The following is a 12,875-nucleotide window of genomic DNA, read 5'->3' on the forward strand; positions in this document are numbered from 1 at the left end:
ATCTGAATCATTATGCTGACGGAGTGGCATAAGAATGCTGCCGTCCTGTCATGATGTCGCTTATCAGGGATTTATTTCATTTTCTGTGCTCACCTGTTGTAATAATCACACGGCACATGAAACCAGAAAGAAACATTTGAAATGAACATTTTATAACTCAGTTGTTTGTTGAAATCATTTGGCAAGATAGTGCCGGAGTCTGGCGACTCATTGCAAGCTGCTCTCTGCATATCATTATGTTATTGTTTTACCTTATACTACCTCAGTGCACTGTGTAATAATCTGTATGAACAGTATGCAAAACTTGTTTCTCACTGTACCTCGGTACATGCGACAATAATAAACCAATTCCAATATCAAGAAATGTTTTTTCTCCTCAGTTAAATTTTAAGCATTCTTCTTCTTAATCAGCGTGACTTCATATCTGAGTTATGTAATGAACAAGATACTTTATTTACATAAATGAGATAGAAAAATAATGCCTTTTCTGTGGACAGTGAGAAACATTGCATTGTTTTTTGTGGTCCGCTTTATTCTTGGTCAAGTTCCACCATCTCTTCAATTGGTCCATTATAGATAAGATAGTAAATGATATATTGCATTTTTTCTTTATTCAATGCGGTGATCAAACCAACTTCATGCATCTTGTTACCACGAATAAGGTAGGATGGTGATTAGAGTGCGGGACCTGTAACCTAGAGGTAGTAAATTTGTATTCCATCTTGGACCCTCTGCCTGTGAGGACAAGTCAACTAGCTGGATTTCAGAGCAGCAATTTATATTGAAAATGGTCAGGCTAATAGAACTGCATTACTTTGTGTATTTGAACATATGCTTATGGAATTGTGAATGAACTGCAACTTAGGGGATGATGGAGGAAAGATACTATTGACAAAGTTGAAGATGATAAAAGTATGGCTTCTGAGAAGGATGTGCATAGCAGGCTAGTCAAAAATGTAAAGGTGCGTGGCACCAGAAAGCTGAATCCAGAATTAGCTTAGTAGGAGGAAGCAAAGGATAATGATTAAGGGATATTTTTGTCAATATATATTTTCACATGGAACCACTTGGTCTTGGAAATGGTCACATGACCAAATATCATTTGACCAAATCTCTAAGGGACAATGAATTAAGCTGGAATTTCCAATTTGGAGTATTTTTTCCAACTACATAATCTTCAATGTATGCACAAATTACTTTTCAGAAACAACTTTATTGTACCTTTTGCAAAAACTAGCGATCAAGTGCAATAGTTTTTCCAATTATTGAATCTTGTTATCTGCCCTTAGACATATTTTGTTCACCTTGTTAGGTTTTTATATATTTTATTATGTATATTTCTGAAATGGCAAGTACGGAGTTCTTGCATAGTACAAGAAAAATATCCTTGATGTGCATTATGACAGCAAAATAATTCATTCTTTGGACCAGAGAGAGAGCATCAGCAATATATGAGAAAATTTGTTGGGAAAGAGAGTTGTTTTTTGCTTAATGAAGTTAAAAATGAACCAAAAACTGATCTTATTTGTGGCATTAGTCTGTAGTTCTGATTTTTTAAAATTATCTTTAGATGTTAATCCCCTTAGCCAATGAGCTCTGTAATTACACTGTTATTCTGAATTGCTAATTATAGCCTTAAATATCTTAATCAGTGCTTTTGCTCAGGTGTTGATGTTGAGATGCTGCATTATTTTGGCCCATTAGCAGTCTATACTGTTCACTTGTTTATTCTGAGACTGTTAAATCTCAATGAAATTCTTCTCAGTTGCATTTTTATTGCTACCTTATAGGTTAGTGACATTGGAAAACAGCCCATCTATCACTCCAGAGCTCCTTGGAGTCTTTCAGAATATGTCTGCTCTACTTGGTAAGTATAAATTGTTGCTTAATAGGTTTATATTTTAAGTTACAAATTTATCCAGAATTGTTTTTAGATTGCTGTTTTCTGTATCCTTTTACATTTGCAAATACCATTTAACAAAAACTTGATACAAGCTGCCTACTGAGATGTGTGTCTGTCACTGCTGTTTTCTCTGTTGGAAGGGGAAGGAATTTAATAATGAATAATAAATGGATCATTGTTTTTTTAAAAAAAGCTATAATATTAGAGCTCCAGCTTTTAATTTCTTTCCAGCTTTGATGTGTCTGAGTCACAATCCTATGTAGTAACCTAAAGTATTAAAAATGTACCTCCTTTATTTTAAAAGTCTTCATTAAGCAAAGGATGTGCTGGCAATGCCCAAAAATTCTTTCACACAAAAAAAATTATAGAGATCAACTTTTCGTCATAATCTTCATTTATTATGTTGGCTAGCTTTGAGGCTTTTTTTATCGAGGAATTTTTGAAATGAATGATACTCCATACCACAGCTTGGTACCTTAACAAAATTGTGCAATTCTAATAAAATTGCACATCAATTGAGATACGATTTTAATATATTGTGCAGCTTTTCTTTGTACCTCAATGCAGCAGGGAGGAATATGATTAAAATAATTGATAAAGCATCTTGCATTATTGGGGTGGAACATAATTCTGGCTGGCAGTCTCATGGGGAACTGCCAGCAATATCCTCACCTCCGATCACCTCATCTTTGCCTTCTGCAGCAGCATATTCCAACATGACAGTTAGTGAGCTGGAAACACATCTGCCCCCTGGATTTGCCATTGGCCTTGCCTGATTCAGCCCCTCAACTTTTCATCAGCAATGGCTGGTGTAATTAACATCACCCCATTCCCATTTATCTTTGTTTTATAATTCATTTCTAATGGCATAAGGTATTTTTAAGTAAATATTTTTTGACATTTTTTTATTACCTGTGTGCCTTTGAATGCAGTCTGGTCCATTGTCTGATTACTTTCTTGTATTTGGTAATTTGTTCAATTCTGGTAATATACTTGGTAAGATGGAATGAACCTTTAATTGCCTGTATTAAGTTGTTTGAATGCCCACAAAATAAAAGTACCCAAAGAATTTATGAACTTAAGTCACCAAAAAATTAAGCATTGGTTGTCGTGCTTGAATTTGAAATGAGTCCAGAGAAGAGGATCAGTTGCTTCCAGCATTAGAAATTGTTCATTGTGGAGTTACCTAATATCCAGATTGATAGATTTCTGGATATTAAGGGAACCAAAGGAATATGGTGATGATGTAGGAGAATGGAGCTACGGTAAAAAATGAGCTGTGATCTTGATAATGGCAGAGTAGCCTCAAAGCCAGATAGTTTACAGCTCATAATGTTGTAGAGTATTTCAGACATATGGACATAACAATTAATGGACTGAGGTGATAGCAAATTTAATTGTTTAAAGCTCTCTGTGCCATCCTTCATGTTCAAAGTTTGTTGTTGTTTTGCAAATGGTGGTATTTTTGTGTGCTTAATATGCTTTGACCTTTATTTTCTCTTGTATTGATTGACCTGTGTAAATGCATATTAGCAGGATTCAAGAATCAATGAATGAGATGTACATACAAAGATCACTGAAGAAACTAAATTACTGTTGGAAGGGAATTATCAGGAAGTGTCATGAATAATAAAACTATTTGAAGAATACTCAAACCATTATAAATGTCACCTGAACCTGAGAATTATATTACTGTCCTGAGTTCCCTTTTAGTAATTTTAAAAGTCTGCATACTTTATAAGCCCGCAGAGCGTGTTGTGCAAATCTTTTAAATTTAAGCAACTTTATTCCTTGAAGCTTCTTATTTCTCTGTTATGTCCACTTAGCTCAATACCCCGGAGCCTGGGTAACACACTGGTATTGCAGGCTGCTGTGGTGGTGACCACAAGGCTTAGTTTGTTTGATTTCAAATCCATACATTCAACTGCATTCTTTTAATTTCATGCATTCTTTCACCAAAATGAATATCGCTTGGTGCTAACTGCTTCCTTGTTACCCAGTTGGTCACTTGTTTCAACTTCTTGTGCATAACATTTGAATGCATATGTTATGTTACTGCTCAAATATCTGCATGTATGCTGCATATGACTTTTGAAAGATTTTCACTGCATATTTTATAATAACACTGAGTTATAAAGTGTTTTAAATCTTGAACTATTTGGACAGTGGATTCGCATTTTATGATGAATATAGAATACCAGGAAATTAGCAGACTGTTTCATCATACCAAAACTTATCCAAGAATAAGGGAGCTGGGGCTTTACTCTTTGGAGAGGAGGAGGATGAGAGGAGACATGATGGAGGTGTACAAAATATTAAGAGGAATAGATAGAGTGGACAGCCAGCACCTCTTTCCCAGAGCACCAATGCTCAATACAAGAGGGCATGGCTTTAAAGTAATGGATGGGAAGTTCAAGGGAGATATCAGAGGAAGGTTTTTTACCCAGAGAGTGGTTGGAGCATGAAATGCGCTGCCTGGGGCAGTGGTGGAGGCAGGTACATTGGTCAAATTCAAAAGATTACTAGATAGGCATTTGGAGGAATTTAAAATAGAGGGATATGTGGGAGGAAGGGGTTAGATAGCCTTAGGCAAGGTTTAAAGGTCGGCACAATATTGCGGGCCAAAGGGCCTGTATTGTGCTGTACTTTTCTATGTTCTAATATTCAAATCTACCTGAACAATAGAATTGCAGGAAGGCATGTTAGAAATTACCTGCCCTTCAGCTCTTATACCCTCACCTTTCTTGCGGGCACCTGCCCATGTCCCGGCCATGCCTCAGCCCTCAGCTCTCGATCCCAGCAACGCTCTAGTCACTGACTCCTAGCCATATTTATGTCCCTGGTCTTGATCAGATCTGGCTCCCAGCTGAAAATCTAGCTCTGTTTCTCTCCATGATCTGGCTACACACCAGGCCCCATTCCTATTGCACTCCTGCCCATGTTCCTGGCCTTACTCCCCACTATTTTTCCATTTGCACAGCTTACCCCCATTCCCTTCATGCTCAGTCAGACAACTGGCCCCACTTCCATGTGCACCAGGCCTCATTCCCACTATGTTCCTGCCATTCCTGCTGCCTGAAGTGTAAGGGTGTTGTTCCCAACCATTTGCTGAGGGTGGATGTCTAAAGAAGCAGGTTGATGGTGGCTAGCGAGCTGCAGCAGAAATCACATGTCTGATGGAGCAGATGGATGTTGTCCCTTCAAGACTGATGTTGTGAGGAATCAAGCAGAGTAGGTAAGGGGGGAGGGGCATGAGGAGATGGCAGTGATCAATGTCCCATATGCTTGGGCCTGATTTTGCGTGTGTGAGAGGATGTTCATGCATGATGAGTGGTGTATGTATGTGCCATAAAAACAGAAAATGCTGGAAACATTGCTGGTCAGACAGCATCTGTGAAAACAGTTAATGTTTCAGGTCCCAAACCAGAAAGGAAAAACTGACAAAAGATGTTGGACCTGAAATGTTAACACTGTTTCTCTTTTCACAGCTGTTGCCTGACCTGCTGAGTGTTTCCCCTTTTGTACAAGTTGTAACCTAAGGGAACTGCATGTTTTCACACCTTAAGCCCATAATTGAGTAACAAGCAAGTTGAGTAACTCTCTTGTGTCCCCATAATTGAGTTAGCAGATGTTAGTCAGCTGTCACTGCTTTGAGACTACTTAAAGATCATTCTTAAATTCAGGTGTTGTTGATCCATTGGGGATTTCTTAAATTTAACATGGCTAAGGAATTAGAGTTTAACTTTATTTTTGATGAATATTTTTCAGTTGAAATAGGAAGTTTGCCCATATTTACCAAAACATTTTTTAAAGAAGTAATTGCTGATATGATCTTTTGGATATTTTTAAATTTTCCTTTTGGCATTCTCGCTTTTAATCACTAATGGTAATGTTGCGTGGATCTGCCTTTGGATGTAGAACAATACTGTATTTCTGCTGTCAGAACCTTAAACAATCTACTAAGAATTTGCTTACGCACTTGAATAGTAGCTGAAATATTGATGCCTTGGCAGACAATGGACATATCTCCAGAAAGCCCAATAAAAAGTATGAATTCTTAATTTATTGAAGTAATTACCTATTTTTCCTGAATTTGCTGATGTCTAAATAATATACAAACACATATTTGTCCTGATCTGTAAAAGGTTAAGAAATAAAAAGAGCTGTCATGAACTTTGGTAAATCAAGCAACGTATGAAATAGAAGCAGGAGTTGGCCATTTGGCCCCTTGTGATTTCTCCATCATTCAGTAAGATAGCTGATCTTTTACTCAGCGCTAATCAGATTTCTCTTCATGTTTAAAAATCCCTTAAGTCCTGTTTTAAATAAGCTTAGTAAATGAACTGCCACAGGCATATGGGTAGAGAATTCCATACATTCACCAGTCTCTCATATCCGCCCTGAATGGCTGACCCCTTGTTTTGAGACTATGATCCCTCTTCCAGATGAAGCCAGCCGGGGGCGACAATATTCGTGTGATTACCTTATCAAGCCCTTTAAGAATCTTGTACATTTCAATAAGATCATTTCTCATTCTTCCAAAATTTAAGAGAGTACAGACCAAGTCTGCTTGATTTACTCTTGTACCAGTTGTGTCAGCCAAGGAATCAATCTGGTGAACCTATGCATCACTCCCTCTTGATAGGAAGAACAGACCTATACATGGTATTCCAGTTGCAGTATTATTACAGCTGAATAATTGAAAACCATAAGTACATGTTAGTGAGCAACTTTGATCCTCCGTGAGTAAATGATAGGTAGTGCTTTTCAGAAGGAAAGGGTGGTATTTGTGATGTGAATCAAGGGATAGTAGAGTTTATTAAATCCCACACCTTTTAATGGTTGAATAACTTGAAAAGAAAACCAGTTTTGATTGTGAAACAATTGGGCTCGATTTTAAAATACAACTTAATGAGATTTAACTTGGTGATGCAGACAACTGATGTATCATTGGCTGAAGGATGTGTTCTTTGCTCTTGACAGTGTTTTGCACTGAAAGATTGATAAGAAACCTTCCATCAAGTTAAACGGTGTTTGTCGGATCTAAGTTGTATCCAGCAACGCTCACTTTGCTTGGTATCATTAGCAGCCATCTTCTTCAGGCATTCCAGGGCATCATTATTGCCACACCTTCCTTGAGCAGAGAAAAAGAATATTGCACAACTTGTTTGTTGGATATAATTTTATTTCAGATTTCATCAGTGCTGTGGCTTAGTTCTGTTGTTTGTTGGATGGATGGCATGGGTACATTATGAAATTTCAATTACTGAAGCTGCAGAAAACACCAGGTTATTCCATAACCACAGTGCACATATTTAGCTTCAGATTAAAAATGGATTGAGTGTAACAATACCTGCATACTTTGAAACACATTGCATTGGCATATTCTATTGTTTTCCCTGCAGAAATAAAAATGAGGAAAACAATGAGGGATCAGTTTGATAATTTTAGTGGAGGGGGATAGGTCAGTAGTAGTGTTGGTCAGTACACCAGAATTTCTTGCTCATTTAATAATGCCATAGCGTCAATGAATCCTGTTAGTGAATTAGAAAAGTTGCAAAGGAATTAAATTTCATGACTCATCTGAAGGCTTATTTAATTGGTGAGGAAGTTTTATGTTTTTTTTTGGGGAAAGGCGTAAAGTGTCTTTCAGGCACAATGTACTAAATGGCTTCATTAATATTAAAAATATTTTTGTTCCAAAATGCTTCAGTAAATGCACTGATCAAGCACCATTATGCATATTTGTTTGGACGCAGATAGTGCTGAATCTACTTTGAATCTCATTGTACTTACAGACTTGCTTAACCTGTTATGAACCTCACAAATCAGCCATTGCAAGTTTTTGGAGAACAATCTCTCTTGTCCTTATTCTGATCCAATATTTATCACCAAATCAATCCTGAAGTCGGATGATCTGTTCATTATCTCATTTCTCTTTATGGGACTTGCTATGTGCAAGTTGACTCAGACTCATATAATAATTACATATCATAAATCTTAGCTGCTAAGAGTGTTTGGACCACTTGAGACTGTGAAGGATGTAGTATAAGTGCCATTTTTTTTATATTAAATGAATCAGTTGTGACTATCAGAAGTCACAGCTGATTTGCCTAATAAATCTGCAGGGAAATTTTAAGGTATTTATTTTTAAAGTTAAATAGTATTTGTTAATTGTCCTTGTTCTGTGCTACAAGAGAAGGGGCAAAACTCGACCCTTTGGGGAAATAAGGCAGGGCAAGTAACTCAAGTGTTGTGGTGGAGCTCTTTGGGACCAGTGATCATAATTATTAGGTTTAATACAGTCATGGAAAAGGTTAGGACAGGTCCACATGTTAAAGTTCTGAATTGGGGAAAGGCCAATTTTGATGGTATTAGGCAGGAATTTTCAAAACTTCACTGGGAGAAGTTGTTTGCAGGTAAAGATATGCCTGACAAGTGGGAGGCTTTTAAAAACGAGATAGCGAGAGTTCAGGGCCTGCATGTTCATGTTAGAGTGAAGGGCAAGGCTGGTAGGAGTAAGATGACGAGAGATATTGAGGTTCTTGTCAAGAAAAAGAAGAAGGCGTAAACCAGGTATAGAGAGCTGGGATCAAATGAGTCTCTTGAGGAATGTAGGGGATGTTGGAGTACACTTAAGAGCAAAAAAGGGACATGAGGTAGCTTTGGCCAATAGGGTAAAGGAGAATCCAAAGAGATTCTTTGATTCTTTGAAAACCAAAAATCAAGGGCAAAAGAATAACTAGGGAGCGAATAGGGCCCCTTAAAGGTCAATGAGGTCATCTGTGTGTGGAGCCACAGGATATGGGCAAGGTCCTAAATGAATATTTTGGCAAGGTCCTGAACAAATGTTTCTTGTCTGTATTTACTATGGAGCAAGACTTGCAAAGCAAGGAATTTGGTGAAGCTAATAGTGATATCTTGCAGAGAGTCCACATTACAGAAGAGGAGGTAAGGAAGGTCTTAAAAGTCCTGATCAAGCATATACTAGGATATTGTGGGAACTAGAGGAGAAGTTGCAGGGCTGTAGCGGAGGTATTTGTATCATCGATAGCCACGGGTGAGGTGCCAGAAGACTTGGAGGGTGGCTCATATTGTGCCCTTATTTATGAAAGGCTGCAAGAAATAGCCTGGGAGCTGCAGATCAGTGAGCCAATGTCAAAGGTGGGTAAGTTATTGGAGGGAATTCTGAGAGACAGGACTTCCGTGCATGTGGAAAGGCAAGGACTAATTAGGGATACTTAGCATAGGTTTGCGCATGGGAAATCACGTCTCAAGAATTTGCTTGTTTTTTTGAAGAGATGACCAAGAGGATTGGTGAGGGCAGTGCGGTAGACATTGTCTATGTAGAGTTTAGCAAGGCCTTTGACAAGGTACTACATAGTAGGCTGGTCCAGAAAGTTAGATCACATGGGATCCAGGGTGAGCTAGCCAATTGATACAAAAGAGGGTGGTGGAGGTTTGCTTTTCAGACTGGAGGCCTGTGACCAGTGATGTGCTGCAGTGATCAGTGCTGGGTCCCCTGTTGTTTTTTAAGATATCTTTATTAGTCACATGTACATCAAAACACACAGTGAAATGTATCTTTTGAGTAGAGTCTTCTGGGGGCAGCCTGCAAGTGTCACCACGTTTCCAGCACCAATGTAGCACGCCCACAACTTCCTAACCTGTATACGTCTTTTTGGAAAGTGGGAGGAAACTGGAGCACCCGGAGGAAACCCACGCAGTCACGGGGAGAACATACAAACTCCTGAGTGACAGTGGCTGGAATTGAACCCTGGTCGCTGGCGCTGTAAAGCGTTATGCTAACCGCTACACTACCGTGCCTGCCATATATATTAATGATTTGGATGAGATGGCTTGGTTGTATAGTTAGCAAGTTTGTGGATGACACAAAAATTGGTGGTATAGTGCACAGTGAAGAAGGTTAATGGACTGAGGGATGCCAGATGGAGTTTAATTCAGATAAATGCAAGTGTTGCAGTTTCATAAGACAAACCAGGACAGGACAGAAAATGGTAGGGCCCCAGGGAGTGTTGTAGAACAGAGAGACCTAGTGATGCAGGTACATAGTTCCTTGAAAGTGGCAACACAGGTAGACAGTGGTGAAGAAGGCATTTGACATGCTTGCCTTCATCAGTCAAGATATTGAGTACAGGAGTTGGGATATCATGGTATAGTTGTACAAGAAATTGGTAAGGTCACATTTGGAGTTCTGCATATAGTTCTGGTCATCCTGCTATAGGAACGATGTCATTAAACTAAAAAGGTACAAAAATAATTTATCAGGATGTTACCGGGACTGGAGGGTTTGAGTTATGAGGAAAGGCTGGATAGGCTAGAACTTTTTTCTCTGGAGAGTAGGAGGCTGAGGAGTGATCTTATAGAGGATTATAAAATCATGAAGGTGAATAACCACAGTAGGTGAGTCCAAAACTATGGAGGGCATAGGTTTAAAGTGAGAGGGGAAAATTGTAAAATGGACCTGTGGAACAACTTTTTCCACACAGGTGTTCCATGTATGGAATGGGCTGCCAGAGGAAATGGTAGAAGTTGGTACAATTATGACATCTAATGGATAGAAAATGTTTAGAGGGATATGGGCCAAAAGCAGGTAAATAAGACTAGCTCAGTTAGATAGCTTGGTTGGCATGAATTTATTTTCTACCCTTTTGTGAAAAATCCCAGAATTGTATTAGGTTTTATTGTAAATGAGTTTATCTGTTGCTTTTAATGGCCTTTCACAGTACCAAGCCTACTTCTTTTCAGAATTTAATTATTTCTATTTCTTTTATTACCAAAATTTACTGACACTGAATTCTATCTGCCATTTTTTTGCCAGTTTCCCCAACTTGCTAAATTGCTTTCTAGCTGCCTTTGGCTTTCTGAACAACTTCGTGTTATAGGTTATAGTGCTTGAATTTATTTGTTCTTTTTACTGATGACAACTGAGAAAAACACCCCAAAGACTGACACTCTGTTTTATCTTTCATATGGTAAAACTCCATATTGATAGTATGTTTTCAGCTGTTAATCATGTATTTTACATTAAGAATGCAGGTCTTAAAGTGTGGGTATCCTGTATGTTACTTCTGACCAGTTGCATTTGTTTGAAGACGCATAGTTAAATATTTTAATAAATGACCTGATTGGATAATTTTCAGGGAGGGAAAAAACATGATGGCAATGGACGTTGAATGCCCAGGTTTTACTTCTTGTCATCGTGAAGTTGCAAGTTATGATGGGAGCCAAAATATGATGCTGTTTTTAATAAACAAAAATATACAATTTTGCCAAGCGATGACAATCAAGAAAACACCTCCAGAGCTAAACCAAAAATAAGAACTGAAAAATTCACGTTCAAACTGTTTTCTTGTCATCATCAGTTTTTAGCACCACTTGTGAGCCTAAATCCAAATCTTCTAATGAAAGTTTCTGAATACAGGTTCGGGATATTGACAGATCAGTGTATGCATTGGCGTGCACTGTGAATTGTTATTTACTTCACCCATAGCGGTTGCTTTTGCACTGGAAATTTTTGGAAATAGGAATTGGTGATGGGATCATTGGGATCTGTAACCAATGTTCACTCAATTTATGTAATGGAATTTAGAATAAGAAACCAAGTGAACAACAGAGAAGTAGGGTACAATGGGTTAAAGTTAGATATAGGGGAAAAAGTCGGAAATGGAAAGTAAGAAAATAATTCAAGTAAAATATTGAAAACTTCTGAGATCAGTTTATTGCTTACTCTAGAGATACTTTGTATTCTGTTGTTTCATTTTCCCATGTGGCATGTTGGAACATGAAATCTCATCACAAAAAGGGTCCCAACAGCACAACTTGCCAGGTCTGAAGGGCTGCATTTAGACTGACACGAACCATGCTGCTTAATTACATGCAACTTAAATACATGTAGCTTAAATGGTGCTCAATGGAAGGCATAATGATAATTTTTTCCAATTTTGTCAAGGTTAATAGTTGAGGATACCAGTCATTTAGCATTTCATAAAGATTGAATTCATGGCACATCCTTCTGGCCACATGTTGCTGAATTTTTTTTTTGAAACTACTAATGGCATGGCCCATTGATTTGCCTTATTTTACCAGAAGTAATCTGGGCCAATATTTAATCATTGTTTACTTTCAGTAATTCAAGGGATAATCTGTATATCAACAATATTGATAATCTCTAAAACATATGACTGGAAAGGGTTACAGAAAATGTGTATGATATCTTGAGAAAATAGGTGCTATGTGAATCTTAATATTTTAAGTTCATTTATAAATTTTCATGATAACTTTCCAGTGGAAAATCTTCACGTAAACGTTTATGAAAAAGATCAGTGCATAAACATTGCATCCATTTAATCAATGAATTGATTCAGGTTTCAAGAATGGTGTGAAAAATTAGAGTAATGCAAATTATTGGTGATAGTTTAACCAATTAAATCAGTTAATGAATTTTGGGAAAGAAAGCTTTGCAATTTTTACCATCAGTAATTAATATTTTTAAATTCAAATCATTTAAAACTAAGTTTATCCTCTTTCTGACTCCCAATTTCTCCCACATCTTAAAACTATGTATGATTTACAATTTGGATTGTATGGCATGCTGCCTTTGCTTTCCTGCCCACCCTTCACCCATTCCCACTCGTGTTCCTTTTACTTTCCATACAACCAGGTGCTACAAATTGACCAGGCAGTGTAGAAGAGGGAGAAGAGAGTAAAAATGGAAACACAACATTGTTTGGTTTAACACTCTCAGCCACCAGTTCAGATGCCAATATTGTAACAAAGATTAGGGGTAGGACCTGCTTGTGATGAATCGCCTAGGTGTGACTGGTTTGTGAAAAGGACAAAGGTACTAGCTAACTGGAGGATGAGATCTTGCACAAGTTCTTCAGAGGAGGACTTCAAAGGGACGGACAGGAGGAAAGAATTGATTAATGTACACAGTGAAATGTTTGCC

The 12,875-nt window shown here is 37.8% G+C and overlaps 1 protein-coding gene across 1 annotated transcript in view; it reads left to right on the forward strand.

Annotated features, from left to right (window-relative positions):
- ipo11 (importin 11) overlaps positions 1 to 12,875 on the forward strand; it is a 325,504-nt gene that overhangs the window by 110,783 nt on the left and 201,846 nt on the right. The window contains exon 22 of the mRNA XM_052010436.1: positions 1,791 to 1,867. Within this exon, the coding sequence (XP_051866396.1) occupies positions 1,791 to 1,867 (77 nt within the window). The remainder of the gene's footprint in view (positions 1 to 1,790; positions 1,868 to 12,875) is intronic.

Source organism: Pristis pectinata, chromosome 2 (genome assembly GCF_009764475.1).
Source record: "Pristis pectinata isolate sPriPec2 chromosome 2, sPriPec2.1.pri, whole genome shotgun sequence".
In the NCBI taxonomy this organism is placed as follows: domain Eukaryota; kingdom Metazoa; phylum Chordata; class Chondrichthyes; order Rhinopristiformes; family Pristidae; genus Pristis; species Pristis pectinata.